The sequence below is a fragment of the Engystomops pustulosus genome, chromosome 3 (assembly GCF_040894005.1).
Source record: "Engystomops pustulosus chromosome 3, aEngPut4.maternal, whole genome shotgun sequence".
Lineage (NCBI taxonomy): Eukaryota > Metazoa > Chordata > Amphibia > Anura > Leptodactylidae > Engystomops > Engystomops pustulosus.
In genome coordinates this window covers 116,832,400-116,854,430 of record NC_092413.1, presented here as the reverse complement: position 1 = coordinate 116,854,430, position 22,031 = coordinate 116,832,400, and the positions used below count along the sequence as shown (strand labels likewise).

Sequence of the window (22,031 nt, the reverse complement as noted above, 5' to 3'; positions counted from 1 at the left end):
ACGGCAAAGGCCTGTGGAGCGGTGGCAGTGAACTGTACTGTGTTTTTGGGGTGGCTGGCAGTAGGCCAGCACCTGGTGAGGTAGGGAACCTCGATGTTTAGTTAGTGCCGGAGAGGCTTAGGTATTATTTTTATGTTTTGAGTTTGCGTACTGCCAAATAAAGCTGGCTGAGGCCAGTTTTAACCTTACTCACATTGTGTGAATTCCCTGTGTGTGCTGGTCGTCTGCTTAGGAGACGACGATCCCCGGAGCTAATCCCTTACAGTAAGCATTGGTCAATACTTTCCAATAGTCATCCCTCTATTCCTGAGTTCACACGACAATTTCGCCCCTGCTTCAAACGTCTGCCCAATCTGAGGGATAGATTGGTGAAAGCAGACGAGGGCTCCCCCAAAACCAAAACAGGACAACGATTCCTGTCTACACCAAATACGGCACCTTTCCTTGCCTCAATTGCTCCCAATGCAACAACGTACTGAGGGGGGATAAAATATCCCACCCCAGGACTGGCATGACATACCCCATTAAAGATTACTTCACCTGTAACTCATCATTTGTGGTGTATGTCATCAAGTGCCCATGTGGCCTGGTGTATGTAAGCGAAACAGTCCAACACATAAAGGACCGTATATCCAAACACAAGTCTGACATTCGGTGCAACAAACTTTTATTACCCCTACCATACCATTTCGCCCAAGCAAAACATAAGATCTCCCAACTAAGATTCCAGGTGGTAGAACATGTTCCTGCGCCCAGACGAGGCGGTAACAGGATTAAGCAACTATTGAGACGAGAAGCATTCTGGATACATCGGCTCAATGCAATGTCCCCCAATGGACTTAACAGGGAATACGAGATACAAAATATGCATTAATCCTGAGAACCTCCCATTTACTAATCATGCTTTGTTTCTTTTCAGATTCCCTGAATCCCTGAAGACCGCATTGCAATAGGTATATACTCTTCTCTTTCTCCTTTCCCCTTCCGTTTTCTCTCCATACACCACACACAGACACACTCCTGACACATAAGATTTACCTATAGCTTATGATACACACGTACTGGAGACATTACATTCATGCACTCATTCTTTAATCACACGCAGATTACATCCTTCTCTCTCCTACATTTACATCAAACGCAGATTACACCCTTTTTCCTACATTTACATCACACGCAGAATACATCCTTTTTCTCCTCTCATTTACCGACACACAACCAACACAACATCTTTTCTACGTTTACACTTGCACACTTAGATTCCAACATAGCATATACTTACATCGCCCACACCTTCTTACCTCACTTTCAGCTCCGTTTCCCTGCGCGATCGCTAAGATGACTTGTTAAACTTCCGCGTTCCACTCTGGAACGCAAGCGACCGACAGCTGAAGCCGGAGCGTCACTTCCGGCTTCCGGTCTGCTCCTTCATACACCACAGCGATTGCCCCAGAACGCCAGCACTCTCCTCCATAGCGGACCTTCCGCTACCTCCTCTCCAGCGCTGCAGCGGCCACAGTGCCGCAAGCCAGTCTATCTACTTTCTTCCTAATGTATACCATGTATAGAGAGCCTGAGCTTAATTGTCCTAGTGAAGTATGTACCCATAACTTATGTATATCACTGCATATTATTATATACCGCTGTGTCCTTTGTATTATAGCATGTATCCTCCTGTATACTGTCTTATGTATGTACTATCTGATGTACACACCTTCCTGATCACCAATGCATATGCGACATTTGCCCGCACACCCCTAGGTCTTTGCACATAGCCTTATGAGGATTGTCTCATATATCCAGGAGCTGTCATACAAGCTCGCTGACCTTGGCGAAAAACTCCAGGAGACCACATTTTTTCCAAGATCTACTTCGACCACGTGCCAGGTGGCAACAACACATCATTCTCTACTTCCACTTGAAATATCGTCTCATACGTGTGTCCTATTCCATGTACATTTATGTATATTATGTATATATTATTACTTCACCATTATTGATTCATATTTACTTTATTTTCTGTATATAGTGCCTGACGAAGGTCTGTATGTAGACCGAAACGTTGTATAAAAATTTTTTGGATTGCCACGCTTATACACTTGTGAAAATTAAACTCACTAATTTTCAAACGCAACTAATAGGAGTGCCAAGTCTTCTTAAATATTTGCATACAGCATGGCCTGGTAATTTCCACAGCCGGGCCCCACTTTAAATAATACTGCATGCCACCCAGCCAGCATCAAGTGTGCAGCAGCAGCACACATGGTCCTGATGACCTACAGAGCCTGCTAGCAGCACATTTTGCTTCCTCTCGCATAGATGCGTCTGTTTTGATCTTTTTCCTTCTGTAACTGAACAGTGGGTGGAAGCTTGATGGATTGTGCAGGATGGTTTATCTGAAGTTATACTTTAAAACTAAATGTTACTCTATATTTGATATTAATATACACAAGATTGTTTAAGGTACTTTATTGGCTATTATTCAAGTATATGATTACAATATTGAATTTTAAATTCTACCCCAACAGTTACCTTTATTTTTCTATCATGTATTTTGAGAAGGGTTTGTAGCAAATCTTTCATTTTAACATGCTGCCCTAATAAAGGCACAGAGCCACTATGCTGGGATGTACGGTAGTTTAATACTTTACTGTATACATGCACTAGGTGCTGCCCTTGCCCTGATAATTGGAACCCCCACATAGCTTTTCACAGAAAGTGCAGCACCCTTTTAATGTTTTTGTGCCAGAAGCTGTACTGCCACCATTCACCATGGTGAATTTATGTACTGTAGCAAATCTCATTGGCTTGAATGGGACATTAATGCATTACCTAAAATCACTAGAAAGTCACTGGTATTAGAATATTTCCCAGTATCCCCTAGTGGAGCATTACACAAGGATAACTCTCACTCCCTGACCCTAGTAGAAAGTTTTTCACATCATGTTAACAATATCTGCAGATACACTCTTCAGCAACAGCTGATTTTTGGGGCTCCCAACTGTCAGACCCTTTTAGTTCAAATATGTATGGATTATCCTTACAAGAGACTCTAAAATGGCAAATAATCTCTTTAATAGGTATGAATGAAACTACTAATTCTAATTCAGAACAAAGACTCTAATTTAAGACTATTGATATATTTTTGTTCACATTCATCTGTATGTGTGTATCTATTGCCATATAAAGGTAAAAGTAATAGTTATAATTTCTGAAAAATAATGAAGAGGCTTGGAAAACCACAGGACATATTTTACTATTAGAAACTTTTGTAAACTTCATAACCACAGTACATTTTATTAGATTTATGTTGTTAATCACAAATAACGGTAATATACCATTCATCATAGAAATTAGTTTATTCACAGTTTGCATTTTATAGCCAATAATTCACCAGCTGTACTGCTGTGCTGCCGCGTTCTGTAACAATACTGTAACATAATTCAAAAAGACTTTATAATTCCATTACCTGATTCATTTAAAAAAAGAAATCACCTGTGTTAATAAGACTGATGGAATTTTTAGTATTGTAGTTATACTAAATTATCTTAATTTGTCAGTTGATAGAAAATCATCAAAAACATTTGATTAATGCCAAATGTCAATAGTGCAGTAATTCTGCTATGGTAACAGGGGTGTAACTACAGTGGTAGCAGCCATAGCAGCTACTATGGGGTCTACAGTGTCAGGGGACCCCCGTCAGCCAACCTAACACTAAAAAATGGAGGATGTGCACCATTATATGCATATTTTGCTGCACAATGTACAGCAATATATGTATATAATATGTATCATGTATATATTCTGTGTGAGCAAGGTTTTTACATATGCTGTACGTATGAATATGGCACTATATGTGGGTGCATATGCTCTATATGTTGTGTGTATAAATAGTGTATAAATGTGCGTATGAGTGAAGAACTCTATGTTTATGTACATATATATATATATAAATATATATATGTGAGCGTAATATGAATATTTTAATATGGGAAGGGGCCCCCGTTCAGAAGTCTGCTATAGGGCCCAGTCTTTCTAGTTACGCACCTGTATGGTACTGCTGATCTTATGACCCCTGATCACAGTCATTTGAAAGTACTGTACAACCTTAAGGTTCCCTTACTTATAAGTAACTGTAAAATTAACTGTATACAGATATGTACATGGGCCCATTCTTGCTTTGTCAATTTTGAAAACTTATGTTTTGTTGATACAGCATTACAGAAGAATAAAGTGTTGTCTTGCTAACAAGAACAAACAAATTATTTAATGGTAAATCTCTGAGTTTGAGTAAATCATCATAATTGAAAGAGGACCTTTCACCACCTCTACCAACTACTCTTTGCATTATAAATAGATGTTTCTCCACTTATTTCCCTAAATCAATCAGTGCCACTTCTGGCACCCCTCATATGACAGAGAAAGTCTATTTTGAATATTGGATCACACATACGTTACTGATCACTCTGGAGCAGTGGGGGCTTGAGAAAAAATCATACTTCTGTACTTCAGAATCAATAAAGAAAAATCTACTAAATGTAAAAAGCGTTGGAGTTAGTGGAGGTGGTGAATGGTCATTTTCAAAAAAATAAAAGAATTGTAAAATAATCTCTTCCGTTTATTCCACTCCTTTCATAAATTCCAGGAATTCTGTAAAACATAACATTAAAACATAATAATCAGAGGGGAAATAAATAGAGGGATCAAATGCGTAGCCAATTAAAAGTTACAACCATTGTGGTTTGTGCTTGAGTTAACATAAGAATACAATCTTTTTTTTTTAATATTGGACTAATTCTAATAAGGTTCTGACTTTGTAATATTGAGTGTTTCTAGTAAGTACTGTGCACCCCCAGTACTCTTTTTAATTTGCTTTCCAATTTCCCCCATTCTTGTGCACAGCTCAAAAGATGCAAAACATCTTAGAGATACAATGGAAACTAAACAGTTGCTTAGCAACTTAGTTATGTAAATGGAGTCACTTCATGATTTTTGGAAGTATGGTAATTATGTATACAAAATAAAAACCTGAGAATAACTGTCTAACTTGATTTTAATGATATATACAGTACAGTTTTTGTTGATTAGTAAAGGCATGTAATGGTATTTTATGAAAAAAGCAGTTTTAGCCTCATACAAAGTAGTCTAAAACAGAATGGTATATAAAACAAGATATATAGTAGATTTAATACTTATTAAAGGAAATATACCATTTTATTTAACCTCTGCAAAGCATCACCAGTGCACATTATAGATGCTACTTTTTCTGTATGTAAATTAGGCATCTGGCATCATGCACCCCCCCCCCACCTGCAGCCGTTCTTACCGCCCTGCTGCCTCCTCGCCCCCAGCCCTCTTTTACTGGCCTACAGGATATGAAATTATGTTGTTATTGTAGGCCTTTCATAATGTAGATATCAGTCTTTAACTCTTAAATGGAGTGTGTATTGAGTAAAAGCAGAGAGGCTATAGCTCATTGATGGGTTGGGTTCCCGAACCCACATGACCACAAACAGGGTTGTCCCTTGAAACCTTGAACTTACCAAATATCAGCTTTTTGGACTGTATGCAGGGCAGGATAAAGGGGGGAAGTATTATTTAATACACATTATTTGTGTGCCATTATTTTTTTTGAGGCACCAGAGATACTCTTAGATGTTTTCACAGAAACTCAAAGACAAGTCATGGCTAGGTGAAGTCTTCATGATACTGTTTTATGGAAAGTATTTATGGTGCTTCTCTCTGGTAACGCCCAGCTCAGTAAAAAAAAAATACAAATAATTCTGCACTAATGCAATTCATTATACTTGTAGATACTTACCATCATAATCAATTCTGTCATCATTATTTTTATCCCCATCTCTCATAAGTTCTTCAATGTCATCTTCTGTAATGGTTTCTCCTGTTGCTTCTAACATGGTCTTTAACTCTTCAAGGTCAATGTAGCCATCAGCATTTCTAGTTTGCACAACAGTATTTGTGTTAATACATATTAGTTTTGTATTTTTATGACTGCACATGTTTTTGTATTTATATTCTAAGTAAAGGTCATTAAGTTAAAATTGTGGGGTCTGCCAAGTGGATCAGAATCCAGAATTAGACACTTCTACACAGTGTGCAGAGTGAATTCCGACCAGCTCTGTACTTTGTACTAATATCAGCTAAATTTGTGTGGGACAAGGTTGATGAATCCATATTGATTTAAAATTAATATTTGCTTAGCATATGTCTATAATATATTTTCTAATAACTTTAAAACCATTCCTTAAACAACTTAATGTGTTCCTTAAAAAACTGTTTGTACAGTAGTACACAAGGTTTGGTATCTTACTAAAGAAATGAATGATAGGCTATGCTTCCATCTAAAGTTAAATTGTAGTATGATACTGTATTATTCCTTTATTTATATGGATGATGACTATAAAGCAGCTATATCAAACTGTTTATGACAGATATCTGTTGATTTGTGCACCAAAATACTCCCAACTCGTCAATTAGGTTTTATACAGTTTTCAGACACTTATACCTCTTGTGTAATAAACAGGGCATGCAGGGATGCACCAGCCATGAGGCAAGTTTAGCCTCTTGCCTAAGGCAGCACCACCTGCATCAAAATGGATGGCAGGATCAGAGGCATAGTTATCTGCTACAAAGCAGGACCTGCCATATAAAAATATTGGGGCAGATTTATAAAAAGTGTCCTAAGGTTAGACTAGACAGCCTTATTCTGCACCAAACTTATAAAAGTATTTGGTGCTTGATGCTAAATCCGTCCTAGTATAAGACTGTCAAGTCATACTCTGCACCTCCTATTAGTTGGCTTACTTTACACCAGAAAACTAGGACACAATTCTGTCAGGTCAGCAGTACTTCTGGTGCACGCAACTTTTTGGCTAGAGGCCATGCCCCTTTTATCAAGCTAGTAGTAGGAAAGTCATAAAACTGTCTAAAACCCTTCATAAATGTGGTACAGATTTGTCTTCTGACAGTTCGGTACATCTACTACACTTTAAGACTCTAATGACAATGTTTTAAAATTATGTTATTGAAATCAATTTCATAACTTACTTGTCAAACATGCGGAATAGGTCTGCTAATTCCTCTTCTGATTTTCCTTTGCTGTCATCTTTCATACATCGGACCATCATAACTAAGAACTCATCAAAGTCAACAGTACCGCTTCCTGTTGTACAGAGTTGCAAATAACTATAAATGTACACACAAAAAAACCCTCATACCCTATTTTAGAATTAAATTACGACATTACTTAAATTAATATACAATATACATAATTCACAACATCACATTTTTAAAAGAAAACTAATTTAAAATGAACTAAACTATAACCCGAGTTTAAAACTTACCATCTTCATCCACCTCATCGATCATCTCTTGAAGCTCCTCAGGGGTTGGACTCTGACCAAGCATTCTCATGACTTTTCCCAGTTCTTTTGTACTGATACATCCATCCTCTGCGTCTTGTACAAAAATGTCAAAAGCTGCTCTGAATTCTGGAAGAAAGATTGTTTTCTTTCTTTATCAGAATTATTGATAGACATCCTTAGTGTTAGAGATGGATTAACTTTCTAGCAGTTACAGACTGTACTATAACAAAGTGCATATAAAATGTATAGCTATTCAAATTTTGAAAACACAAAAACTAGTTCTGTATATACTAAATGGTGTGTTTTCCAAAAAGGTCATGCTTGCAGCAGCACATATATCTCACCCATACTGATGTCACCATTGTGATCAATCCTGAATCACAATTAACATAGACTAATGGTGGATGGTCACACAAAGGTGATCAGAATTGAAATATACACACACTATATATATATATATATATATATATATATGTATATATATATATATATGAGATGCGAACAGCGTCTGTTTGCTTAACTATGCCAGGAGGAGGTGCCGACACAGATGAATCCCAATATTATTGTAAATATAATTGTATTTTCTTATGTCTGATTACACAATCATGTATATCAATGAATGCTATATCATAGCTTAGAATGCACATTATGTATATGGATGAAATTATATATGATCATGCACTGTAAATGTATGTATGGATCACTTACATGTTGTTTACCTTATATATGATGTCATCACTTTGTGACTATAAATATCCCTATGTACCTTGACACACATTGCTTGACAAAGGCTGCGACACAGCTGAAACGTTGCTAGAGGTGGAATAAACACTACTTTTGTAATCACTAGTTGGAGTGTTGCGTTTTTTCATTTGGATATCTATTGGACACTGGCTGGTGACAGTGCAGGATAACACCCATTTCTCTACTTTTAAAGGACTGTGCTGCTGATTTCTTGTTTTTATTAATTAAATCATAATTAAACGTTTAATACCCTTTTAACTCTTTATAGACTTTATCTTTAGAGAGCAGAATCATCAATTAAAATATTTTGTAGATATTTCTTCCTTTCCTCATCTTTATCTGTGAACAACCAGCTAACTACAGGAGATATCAAATGCCATTATTTACTTAATGCTCTTTTCATTTTAAAAAAAAGTTTGCGAAGGTTTAGATTAAGTTATACATATTGTAGATTTTGTAAAATTCTTGAAAAAAACCCTTAAAGCAGTATACCAGTAGAGTACACAGTGCAGATACTGCAGCTCTGTCATTTTTACTTCTTCTTACTTCCTACCATGGACACTGTTGTGCAATTTACAGTGGCTATGTTTGGTATTGCAGATGAGTCCAATTCACTGGGATTGGGCCAAGATGCCACAAGACGTGGATGTCTAATGCATGAACATGAGCTCTGTCCTGTGACGCAGAAGCCAAGCTCACCAACAGTAACAGATTAGAATATCAGCAGTTTGAAAGACAGCCTGAGGCTCAATGCTTCTAGATAGCTCATGGCCACCCAAATAACCTATCCATTTTGAAAATGTCCTGTAGAGATAATAAAGAGATGGACCTCCTCTCCCCTGTATCATTTCACAAGAAGTCTGGATCTGGAACAGTCTGGCATTAAATGTCAAAGTATTGATAAAATATAGACTTATAGGGGTCACAAAATACAGCCCAAGGCCCATGACAGTCCTTGTTCACCACAAGGCTTTGACTTCCTTTAACGGTTCATCGGCATGGTGTAGGATGTTGAATCCTCATCAATCTGATAATGAAACACTTATTATAAGAATAGATGATCTAGACACTGAAAACACATGAAAATTACACTTCTTAGGATATCTGTATTTTAATTATTATTCATTACGTATACTTATATATTTTTGTATGCAGATGTCCCAAGTATTTACCATTTTTTTGTTCTTCCGTTAACTGCTCAACCTACAACAGAGAATAGAAATAATGTTACATAAATACGAAAAACAATAAAACGGTTTAAAATTTTGTGAATTATCCTCTAACATGCATGTCAAGGTGATGATTAGCTTTTAGAATTAATTTTTCAATCAGCCACATATTTTTCCCATTGCTTCTTGGGCAGGATTATTTTCCAGATGCCTTAAAGACCCTGGTAAAGTAGATTAGTGAAGTGCAGCCATTAGTTATCCTCCGAGCTCCTGCTTTTTAGGAGACAATTGATAGTAACAATAGCATTGAAAGTGAGACATGAGTCCAATGTGTCATCACACTTGAGATAAGAAATGTCAGCTGAATGGCAGAGTTTTTATTGTCCTGCCCTTCTAGGCTTATGCCAGGATACATAGTCACTGTCTAAGTTAAGTAGCCATATGCTTGTCACTAGTTTAAAGAAACTTAATCCTCACTGCATGTGGCCTATTTCTGGCATGGACATTCAGAGCAAGGCGAGAGAAAGATAAAACATTTGATTGTTACAAGTAGCTCAGCTACAATGGTATTTAACCTTAGGCTCTTTATCTGCTCCACATACTGAAACTTGTACCAAATTTAGCTCAACATTTGGATTGCCTTATGTAGACATAGTGGTACAGGTACTTAACATACATAATTTGTAACTGTATGAAGTATGAAGTGTATATTTAAGTTCAACCTTACAATATAAATAACATTTTTATTTTAGTTTAATTTGCTCCACTTACTATAAAATGCAGGGCACTAATATGAATTATTACATAGATATGGAATTAGGTCTATAAGAAGTAACAATTATATAGTTAAAGGGGCTGGCCACTTTCAGTAAATATTTGTTATTGTTTGTGTAATGAAAAGTTATACAATTTTTCAATATACTTTCTGCATCAATTCATTTTGGGTTTCTAGATCTCTGTTTTCTATGTCTATGTGCCTAGGAAGCTTCTCTGTCTACTTCCAGTTGATAGGAATCATTCCATGCTCATTATTTTCATAGACAGTTATTTAAGACGTGTGATACTAACGGCTCATGCACCTGCATGTCCATCACTTCACCATGGACAGATATTATCCACTGGAAGTAAGTAGAGAAGCTTTCTATAGGAGCACAGCAAGCAAAGATCTAGAAAACTGAGGAATTGATACAGAAAGTATATTGGAAAATGGTATAACTTTTCCTTACACAAACAATATCAATTGTTTGCTGAAAGCGGACAACCCCTTGAAGTATTTTCTAGTGCTTGAGCAATTTTGCTGAAGTTAAAGGGGGCAGGCTCTAACAAATTGCAAATGTTTTATTAGGCAGACTGCACAGATAGTAGAAGTAAAGTTTACAGAGTACTGGGAGTGCCTATGATTACATCCATAGAGGCACTTCTTGCACAACAAGATCCTATTATGGTGATCAATTGGTACTATATGAAAGATATATTTTAAGGAACACCACAGAAATATGTTATTTATCGGAGAACTCATACTTCTTCCAGATTATTGTGATAGAATCGAAAACTTTGCATATAGAGGTAGACTAGGACCTGAAATGGGTCTTATTATCACTCTGTACATTGCAGAGAAATGTACATGAAGCCTTACAGGAATTTAGATTATAAAAGGAATGAATAGAAATTCCTTTACAAAACGTTTTTTGCATAATCGATTGTATAAAACTGAGTATAAAAAAAACAGTGAGGGAAAGCAGTTTCAAGCAATGTACTCTATTTTAAAGTCATGACCGACCCTGTATCTATGCATACTGCATGCTTAACGCCTCAGACAAAACAGCTGTGTATGGATGAAAGCCCATTGTTCCATTGTTCAAGCTTAGGTTACTATATATAGAGCAGATATTTATATGCATGCTGCCTTTGAGTCTGAATAAAATGTATCTCTCAGAACATCATCTGGATTCATGAAAAGTTTATTCCTGTCATTTACAAAATAAATATTAATAAGTGATTTATTAAGTTGCATTGCAAATTTTAAATGGTGAATAAATATATAAAAAATGTGCATATTTTGCTCATTTAATTAAATGTTACAAGTTTACATTAGCTTTCTTCTATCTTGACCTGAACAGATTGGACAAATGATGCATTTTATAGTCTACTTTTCCTTCTAGCTTTTTATATATTGCATTAGCACTTATATAACTTGGATATAATTGGCTTTAATATATTTTCACTACTATGGCTGTGCATTGATGGTTGGATAATGTAACATAAAGGGTTATACTGGAATCATCCATTCTATATTGGTATTCTTTCTAGTTTGTATATGTTTTATATCAACTTATAATAAAGATGTTGAATTTTAGAACCAATGTTCACTGATTTCTGGGTTTGGCATAATATTCATATTGTGAGTTCTGTGTACGGGAGGGGGTTTGTCTATTGTAAGACCAGCCTCTGTTGATTAAGTTATAGTTGTAGAATTTTTGGGTTCTGATATATTTTGACTCAATTTGCAATTGAATAATGTTTAGCTTTTAGTATAAATTTGGTGATAAATTGTCACTTCTCAATTATAAAATGTAATTTGCAGTTAAAATGGAGACAAATAATTTACATTTTCAAATTTGCGGCATGTGTCAATTTCTGTGCTGAACACACCTGCAGCATATACAGATGATTTAGATATTTCTGTCGTGTAGTGTTTGTGTAATACTGAATGTGTGCATGTTCCCTTAAAATTCTTTGTCGTGAAGATGAATCATGCCATGCTTATTGAAATATCCCACTATGTACACTGTATAATCTGTGTATTCCGCCTGTATTCTGGGATCTATAGGACACATGTAAGGGGTATTATGGAGAATGCTCCTTGGTGGGACTGACTATTTGAGAAGATGACAAATACAGTGCATACACTTCAGACTCTCTTTCATTCAGCTTTATAGTAAGAACTTTCAATTCCTAGTAATTTGACCTCTAAAGGTATCACAAGGAAACAGACACTTTAGTACAAATCTATTTAGTGAATAATTGGATGCAGTACATGTAGGGTGTTTGTCCTCTACAGCTGGTCACACTTCTGTTAATGTAAGTCACAGTCAAAGACAGATTTGAAGGTCAATGCCCTATTTGAGTGCCATGCATGCTTTCAGCTGCGTATTTATGTATGGGCTTTTCAGTCCATGTCTCTGTGATTTTTTGCATATGGTGATAACTCATTGTTATTCGACAGAGTGAAATAATTTACATTCACTCTTGTCATTGATATACTCCATATCACATACACTATATAGACAGAAGCTTTTCTTTATTGCATTCTTACCCTTCCACCATAACATTACATCGACATTAACATATTTAATGTCCTAAAACATAGTGAAATGTTCACCATTGTGCCATTTGGTCTGAAAGAGGATTATTCTTATGAATAATACAATAGACCATATGCTATAAAACTGACTTCTTTATCTATATGATAAAGTACACAAAAAACTATTATACGATACTTTGTAAAGTTATGATGCATAGTAAAGAGCAAGGTTATCTAAATGTCATAGCAGTAATAACAAAATAGCTGCATTATTTGTATGTTTTCCATATTGCTATAATGGATAATGTTTCTTTTGTACACCATGATACATAAATGAGTAACTACACCTGTCAATGACAAATTGAATTATGCTATATTTTCATATTGCGGTAAAATATAAACAATATACAATGAAAAAGTACACCATGCGATGATAACTTATGCAATGTATCAATATTGGTTAGTAGCAAAAAGTCTGCTTTTATTTAAAGATAAAATAATTGAATAATCTCACATACCGCTGCCTTGTAAATATCATCCATGATGATTGAGAATTGCTAAAGAGCTCAGCAGAGGAGAGACTGTGCACTTTGAATGACAATTGAGCTTATATATAGGTCACACACTGACTCTTAAAGTGTCCCCACTGGTCACTCCCTCCTGAACATAACATCAGGCTAGTATCATTTAACAGTTTCCATCCCATCCCCTTGGGAATATAAGACTTGTATGTACAACGTAGAAGTGAATTTATTTATATACTTGACAGAAGTTGGGATAGCAAAGATTGTTATTCCTTTTACAGGGCATTATATTAAACCCACCTCTATTATAATGTGACCAAAGTTTATATCTGCATTTATTATCATCTGGGTGACACATTAATGTTTTTTTCCTTACCAGAGAACTTAAAACAACTGCTTTATTATGTTTACCTCCACACCTGTAAAAACTTTAGAGAAAGGAGCAGTGCATCATAACGAAGGAAACTTTTTTACTTTTTTCACATTTGGATCAATTCTTGTTATAAATAGTTCAAAGCTGTGTATGTGAGTCAGCCTTTTAGGAAGATGTCCATAAGGAAGTTATCCTCACTGTTCAGTAAGATGCAGCCTCACAAAAAAGAATTAATACAGTATGTATCATCTCATAGGTAAGAACAAAGAGTGGTGGCACAATAGGTCAATAGAGCTGGTTACTGCAGAATGTACTTCAATAAAGCACTCAATCTCTGTTGTTCTTAGCATCTGTACTGTGACCTTACAAGAAGACACCTAGAGGAGGAGATGATAAACTAAAATAAGAATGGACTAAAGTAGCTTTAAAATGTATACATCATGAACTGTATATATATATTAATAAACAATCCATATCCCGTGGCGTAACAAGAACCCGCTGCAACCCCATATACCTAGACTTTCACTAATTCCCCTTTCCACACATTACACTTCAAAATACACATATGTACTAAACAGACATATACAAACAACAAAATACTTATATACCATATACCCATTATTCATGAAATGTCCAGCACCCTCCCCTAATTCATGAACTTTCCAGCAGCCTCCCTCAATCATGAAATGTGCAGCAGCCCCTCCTCAATCGTGAAATGTCCAGCACTCTCCAGTCACTAATGAAATGTCCAGCAGTGTTTTTAAATGTCCAGCACCCTCCCCACACTAATGAAATATACATCAGCCCCTGATCATTCGTTAAATGTCCAGCAGCCTCCACTCATCTATAAGATGTACAGTAGTCTCGCCTCCTTCATGAAATGTCCAGGAGCTTCCCCTCACTAATTAAATTTCCAGCATCCTCCCCTCATTCATGTAATATGCAGCAGCCTCCCCTTAATAGTGAAATATGAAGCAGCCTCTCCTCATTCATAAAATATTCAGCAGTCCACCCATAACAGTAAAATACACAGTAGCCTCCATTTAATATTGAAATATGTATCAGCCTCCCTTAATGTAACATATAGCAACCTCCCCTTAAAGGGGCTTGCCCATGAAAGAAAATTCTCAAATTTCAATCACCTAGTGATGTTTACACAATAAAGATCATTTTAACCACTTACTTTACAATTGTACTCAGTTTTTTGCTCTTTAAGCTCCTATCATTTGCTTGGCTGGTCAGTGTACAAGTCCAGAGTGTGGTTGGGAACTCTCTAACCAGACACTTCATGATTCCTCTAGTGCTGTGTGCTCACAATGTGGTATGATTATCAGGGTAAAGGTTTATATACACTTTCATTTAGCTTTTGAAAATTCTGCTAGTATCTAAAACAATAATAATTTTTTTTGCATATAGCGCATAGAGATTTACAAATCATAGGGGACATATACACTCACCGGCCACTTTATTAGGTACACCATGCTAGTAACGGGTTGGACCCCCTTTTGCCTTCAGAACTACCTCAATTCTTCGTGGCATAGATTCAACAAGGTGCTGGAAGCATTCCTCAGAGATTTTGGTCCATATTGACATGATGGCATCACACAGTTGCCGCAGATTTGTCGGCTGCACATCCATGATGCGAATCTCCCGTTCCACCACATCCCAAAGATGCTCTATTGGGTTGAGATCTGGTGACTGTGGAGGCCACTTGAGTACAGTGAACTCATTGTCATGTTCAAGAAACCAGTCTGAGATGATTCCAGCTTTATGACATGGCGCATTATCCTGCTGAAAGTAGCCATCAGATGTTGGGTACATTGTGGTCATAAAGGGATGGACATGGTCAGCAACAATACTAAGGTAGGCTGTGGCATTGCAACGATGCTCAATTGGTACCAAGGGGCCCAAAGAGTGCCAAGAAAATATTCCCCACACCATGACACCACCACCACCAGCCTGAACCGTTGATACAAGGCAGGATGGATCCATGCTTTCATGTTGTTGACGCCAAATTTTGACCCTACCATCCGAATGTCGCAGCAGAAATCAAGACTCATCAGACCAGGCAACGTTTTCCCAATCTACTACTGTCCAATTTCGATGAACTTTTGCAAATTGTAGCCTCAGTTTCCTGTTCTTAGCTGAAAGGAGTGGCACCCGGTGTGGTCTTCTGCTGCTGTAGCCCATCTGCCTCAAAGTTCGACGTACTGTGCGTTCAGAGATGCTCTTCTGCCTACCTTGGTTGTAACGGGTGGCGATTTGAGTCACTGTTGCCTTTCCATCAGCTCGAACCAGTCTGCCCATTCTCTTCTGACCTCTGGCATTAACAAGGCATTTCCGCCCACAGAACTGCCGCACACTGGATGTTTTTTCTTTTTCGGACCATTCTCTGTAAAACCTAGAGAAGGTTGTGCGTGAAAATCTCAGTAGATCAGCAGTTTCTGAAATACTCAGACCAGCCCTTCTGGCACCAATAACCATGCCACATTCAAAGGCACTCTAATCACCTTTCTTACCCATACTGATGCTCGTCTTGACCATGTCTACATGCCTAAATGCACTGAGTTGCCGCCATGTGATTGGCTGATTAGAAATTAAGTGTTAACGAGCAGTTGGACAGGTGTACCTAATAAAGTGGCCGGTGAGTGTACAAATAAATACTACATTACAGAGTAAAACTGTCATATGGAACAATAGGAGTGAGGGGACTGCTCACAAGAGCTTACAGTCTATGAGGATGAGGGGGTGACTCAGCAACTGTAGGGGCTAGAAATTAAATTCACATTGCCGCTGAATCAGTGTAGCAGCCCCTTCAGAATCGTATGTTCATCTCCACATGTTAAAGGTGGTGAAAGGTCCTCTTTAAAGAAAATACAACACTGTGAGGTAGTAAAGTTAAACTAAACACACTTACCTATAAACTGTTAACCAGGATCCAAGCTTTGGTCTTCATGAATCTTGACACGCTGGGATCGCTTTAAAAATAAAGTTAGAAAAAGCAGCTATAGACCACCGAAATATGCATCAGCCTCCCCTTAATAGTGAAATATGCAGCAGCCTCCCCTCATTCATGAAGTATGCAGCAGCCTCCCCTTAATAGTGAAATATCCAGTAGCCTCCCCTCAACAAAATTGAATGCCTCTGCTTATGCACACTAATGTAATCAATTCTATGCATGTCCTACATGTATAGAATTGATTTGTTTCCCCTCTGACAGACCCTGGCCTGGTCGTGTGTGCACCCCTTGATCGTTACGCCTCTATCAAGTCTTAGTAAATGATTATTAAAAATTTTGTATTTTGGGTGTATGAGCAAAGTGCACAAAATTTGATGTTCACACAGAGATGTCTAACCATCTTCGGAATAGAGAAGAAATAAATTGTCTAGTAATTATTGTAATATAATTAAGAAGAGCATCACGATAAACTGACAAGCCTTAGTATAGTTGACATGTCATTAAGGATGTTCATATATCTTACCACATGATATTTACTAAATAGATATAGTATATATCGTTAAATATTGTATATACTGGAGTATAAGTCGACCCGAGTATAAGCTGAGGCCCCTAATTTTGACACAAATAACTGGGAAAACTTATTTTCTTGAGTATAAGCCTAGGGTGGGAAACGCATTGGTTACAGCCTCCATGAGTATTGAAATGCTAAATGGCTTCCGCCAGCAATGAAATGCCCTGCAGAAGAGCCCCTAGTAATTATATGCCCTGCAGCAGGGACACAAATAATGAAATGCCCTATAGCCATCCAACCCCTAGTGATGAAATTCCCCGCAGCCCCTGAGTGTATAAAACAAGATAGACTACTACAAGCGGTCCCCTACTTAAGGACACCCGACTTACAGACAACCCATAGTTACAGACAGACCCCTCTGACCTCTGGTGAAGCTTTCTGAATGCTTTGCTATAGTCCCAGATTGCAATGATCAGGTGTAAAGTGTCTGTAATGAAGCTTTATTGATAATCATTGGTCTCATTATAGCAAAAAATGTTTAAACTCCAATTGTCACTGGGGCCAAAAATTTTTATGTCTGGATCTACAATTATTAAATATACAGTTTCGACTTACATACAAATTCAACTTAAGAACAAACCTCCGGACCCTATCTTGTAAGTAACCCAGCGACTGCCTGTATACTCCCCTTCCGGCACTCCCCACAGCTCCCCGCAGCTCCTCTTCCTTCAGCTCTTCTCCTGTAACAAAACGGGTAGAGACACATCCAAGCACTCTGCCTGCCGGGGACACAATGATGTTTCACCACTGCTGACATCTGGTCGTGCCGGAAAATGAATATGGAAGAGTATTTTTTTATACACTCGTGAATAAGCTGAAGTGGTGTTTTTCAGCACATTTTTTGTGCTGAAAAACTCAGCTTGAACACAAGTATATACTATAAGTAGAATATTTTTTTTACATTGTTCCACTAGCTTAAAGGGGTTGTCCACTTCCAGCAAATAATTGATTTTCTTTCTGTAAGAAAAAGTTATGCATTTTTCCAATATACTTTCTGTATCAATTCCTCACCATTTTCTAGATCTCTGCTTGCTTTGCTTCTGTAGAAAGCTTCTAGAAAGTTTACTTCTAGTGGATATAATCCACACTGCCAAACCCTTAAAATCTAGTTACTGATATTAATTAAATAAATGATGTATTCCTTGAATCAGATACAAGTGTCAATTATGCCTCACTCCGTCCTTCTGATAGTGAGAGCTACATGCCTCCACAAAGTGAAGTCATTAGGGGACATGTATCATGACTTGTAAGTACGTTTTTGATGCACAAGCCTTGAAATAATTACAATTTCTTGCAAACCCCCAGTTTATGACTTAATTTTCCCCATCACACTGTCTCCATTCCATATAGGTGAGGTAGGAGCGTGTGGTAGGGGGTCAGCACTGGCAGTATAGTGGTCCTATTGAGAGCCTGTGCACTCAAATCTGTGCCAGGCAGATTGCAAATAATCAAAATATTGTTTAAAAAATCTTAAGCTTATACAACAATAAAAGAGCCCACAAAATGACCTCAATGGATGGAATAGGTGTCAAAATATGGTGAAGCAAGGAAACATTTTTACAGTGTTTCTTTTTGCTTTATTCCCTATGGGGATAATAACGTATTCTATGCTATTCTAAAATATTGGAACACTTTATAAATATGGCCCAGTGAATACCATAAAAAGAAAGACTTTTAAAAAATGGTAAAATTGTGAAACATGCATCTTGGGGCTTTTGTATGTTTCCTAAACTGAACACTTGCATGGAGCCTTATGGGCCTGTACTGTAGCTATATCCATAGCATGAAATAGACTTGATTTATTCTGTTGTCTTTTGTGGTATTATACATTACTGTTTGGATTCTTTTGACATTGATACATTTCTATTGCTTAAGGTTGACTTGTTTAGTTTGTGACAAACGATATGTTCTATACAAATTATAATACACAGATTTGAAATCTTAAATGTATGTATAGTGAGAGTTTGTTTACATGCATGCCTTTTCATATGTGTTTTTTTGTTTTGGCTGCATAAGCACATCATATGTTTATATTCCATATTTCATATATACATATATATACCTTTTTTATGTATCAAGTGTAGTTATACAGTGACTATATTTTTAGCTATGCATTTCACATAGCTAAATGCAGAACATGGTTGACCAAGGACTAATTCTTACAAGCAATGATCTTTGACACAATTAACTTGGCCTTGAGCCTAATTACTACAGAGAGAAGTATCCAAAGGACTGTCATACTACACTTAAGAGGGGTGGGAAGTAGGGAAAAGAACCCCGTTGGCACCTGGAACAGAGATTGGCAGCACAAGCTTTGACAACAGTTTTATTTTTGTATGTTACTTTGACTACAGAAAGGACACTGAACAGTTTAATATTCCCAGCAATCTCCATTTAGTACTCATGTATGGCTTAATTAAATCTCACACAAGTACATAATGGGGCACATTTACTAAAGACCTGGGACCAGTTTTCTGTCGACTTTGCACATTCATTTGTGTGCAAACTGCTTCCACATGTATTTAAGAAATGTCAGCGCCACGTTTGTGTAGGGTTTATACTTAACGCGACACAAATTTCTGCACATAAAGGGTATTCCAGTGCACAGTTGGAGCATGTGCCACATTTATCAAGCAGAGTGTGACAGAAGTGTGTTTTACGCCCCATGTTAAAGGTGCACCAAAAAACTGTTGGTGTACACTGTCGGAGAAATGCAGGAAGCCCAAGAGGCCAGCAGAATTGATGCCAGTATTCATGAATTAGTGCACTCTGCACATTTCATAGGCAAACTGCACATTTGACTGCAGCGTTCAGACACCAAAAGGTAAAAGTACTCTAGGAGGCCTAAAAAATAGTATCATAGTATATAAGGCCGGAAAAAGACGCAAGTCCATCAAGTCCAACCTTTAAGAATTAAATAAATGTTTTATCCCCATAACCCGTGATATTTTTTCTCTTCAGAAAGGCATCCAGGTCCCTCTTGAACATGTACATAGAGTCCACCATAACAACCTCCTATGGCAGAGAGTTCCATAGTCTCACTGCTCTTACAGTAAAGAACCTTTGTCTATGTTAATGGTAGAACCTTCTCTCCTCTAGGCGTAGAGGATGCCCCCTTGTCCTGGTCCCAGGCCTAGGTATAAAAAAGATTTTTGGAGAGATATTTGTACATTGTAATGAGGTCTCCCATCAGTCGTCCTTTTTCTAAACTGAATAATCCCAAATTTTGTAATCTGTCATTGTATTCTAGTCTCCCGATTCCCCTAATAATCTTGGTTGCTCTCCTCTGCACCCGTTCTACTATGTCCTTTTTATACACTGGTGCCCAAAACTGTACACAATATTCGATGTGTGGTCTGACCAGTGATTTGTATAAGGGAAAAACTATGTCTTTATCATGAGAATTAATTCGTCTCTTTATGCATCCCATGATTTTATCTACTTTTGAAGCAGCCGCCCGGCAATACCCCCAAGTCATTTTCAGCTACTTTTTTTTACCAAGTAATTGACTGTTTAGAACATAACTACACTTTTTGTTTCCATGGCCCAAACTTTACATTTATCTACATTAAACCCGATCAACCATTTCTCTGCCCACTCCTCAAGCTTCCACAAATCCCTTTGTAATCCTAAACTATCGACCTCAGTATTAATTACTTTACACAGCTTAGTCATCTGCAAATATTGAAACTTGACTGTGTAAACCCAGTACAAGGTAATTAATAAAAATACTAAAAATATTAAAAATGAGAATGTGCCATTAATGATGACCCTCAGTTTTCTATCACTAAGCCAATTACTTACCCAAATACACAGATTTTACTCTAGTCCCATCAGTCTCATTTTATGTACCAACCTTTTATGCGGCACAGTGTCAAATGCCTTATATAGATATAAGTCAATCCACAACATCCACAGTGTCCCCCAGATCCAGTCTGGAACTTACTTCCTCATAGAAGCCAATCAGATTACTCTGACAGGACAGATCTCTCATAAACCCATGCTGACGCTGGGTTATAGGGTTATAAACAGTGAGATACTCCAGGATAGCATCTCTAACAAACCCCTCAAATATTTCCCTACCACAGAAGTTAGACTCACAGGTCTATAGTTTCCAGGATCGCTTTTTGATCCTTTTTTGTATATTTCCTATGCACCAGTCCTGTGGAACATAACCCGTCCTCAATGAATCTTCAAAATTAAAAATAACAGTCTGTCTATCACCGTACATAGTTCATGTAGAACCTGGGTGTGTATGCCATCTAGCACCGGTGATTTATCCATCTTAGTGGGTTGAAATTTATCTTATCTTCCTGGGTTAAACTGTTGACATTCCCAAGAGAATTTATCTCATTCCTCATTGTGTCTTCCACCAGGTCTTCCACCTTTCCTCATCTCCTTCTACCATGACCCCCATGTTATTCCTAAGAGGACATACACTCTCTTTTTTTAGTTTCTTATCATTTATATACTTGAAAAATAATTTAGGATTATTTTTGTTCTCCCTGGCAATATTTCTCTCAGTCTCTGTTTTTGCGGCCTTTATCTGCTTTTTACAGGATTTATTTTTCTCTCAATAATCCTGTAATGTCTCGTAGCTACCTTCGCATTTTAGCACCTTAAACACCTTATCTTTCTTGTTTATTGCTTTCCTTACAAGACTTATTAGCCACATTGGCTTTTTCTTGTTCCTCTTATTATTTTACCCATATGGTATATGTTTGTCACAGGCCTTTTTTAGAATATATGTGAAAAAGTCCCATTTTCAGGAAGGGGGGCTTTTGTCTTTGAGAACATTGTCCCAGTTTATAATGAAAGATTTAGTGGCACTTATCAAATTTATCTAGCCGTCCTTATGTGCTACCACCTTATCCCTAAAACACCCAATGGGAAAAGGTCAAAGCTATTGCATAAAGTATAAGTGTAGGTGGGCACTAATAAGGAAGGTTCCGGATTTCTTAAATAAATTAATATTTATTTGTACATCCAAAAACATACT

The 22,031-nt window shown here is 37.2% G+C and overlaps 1 protein-coding gene across 1 annotated transcript; it reads right to left on the bottom strand.

Annotated features, from left to right (window-relative positions):
• Positions 1 to 3,340: 3,340 nt before the first annotated feature.
• Positions 3,341 to 13,225, bottom strand: LOC140121821 (troponin C, slow skeletal and cardiac muscles-like). Its single transcript, XM_072141900.1, has 6 exons — positions 13,121 to 13,225; positions 9,302 to 9,332; positions 7,365 to 7,511; positions 7,069 to 7,183; positions 5,822 to 5,958; positions 3,341 to 4,650 (listed from the first exon to the last, which is right to left on the bottom strand). The coding sequence occupies exons 1-6, from the start codon at positions 13,142 to 13,144 to the stop codon at positions 4,619 to 4,621; spliced, it is 486 nt and encodes a 161-aa protein (XP_071998001.1). The 5' UTR covers positions 13,145 to 13,225; the 3' UTR covers positions 3,341 to 4,618.
• Between the last annotated feature and the right edge of the window lie 8,806 nt (positions 13,226 to 22,031).

Excerpts from the sequence above, each read along its gene's own strand:
- LOC140121821 (XM_072141900.1), bottom strand. The coding sequence starts at position 13,144 with ATGGATGATATTTACAAGGCAGCG. Across the intron at positions 7,512-9,301 it reads AACGGAAGAACAAAAAAATG|AATTCAGAGCAGCTTTTGAC; the intron begins GTAAATACTTGG and ends TCTTTCTTCCAG. Across the intron at positions 4,651-5,821 it reads TGACAGAATTGATTATGATG|AATTCCTGGAATTTATGAAA; the intron begins GTAAGTATCTAC and ends TATGTTTTACAG.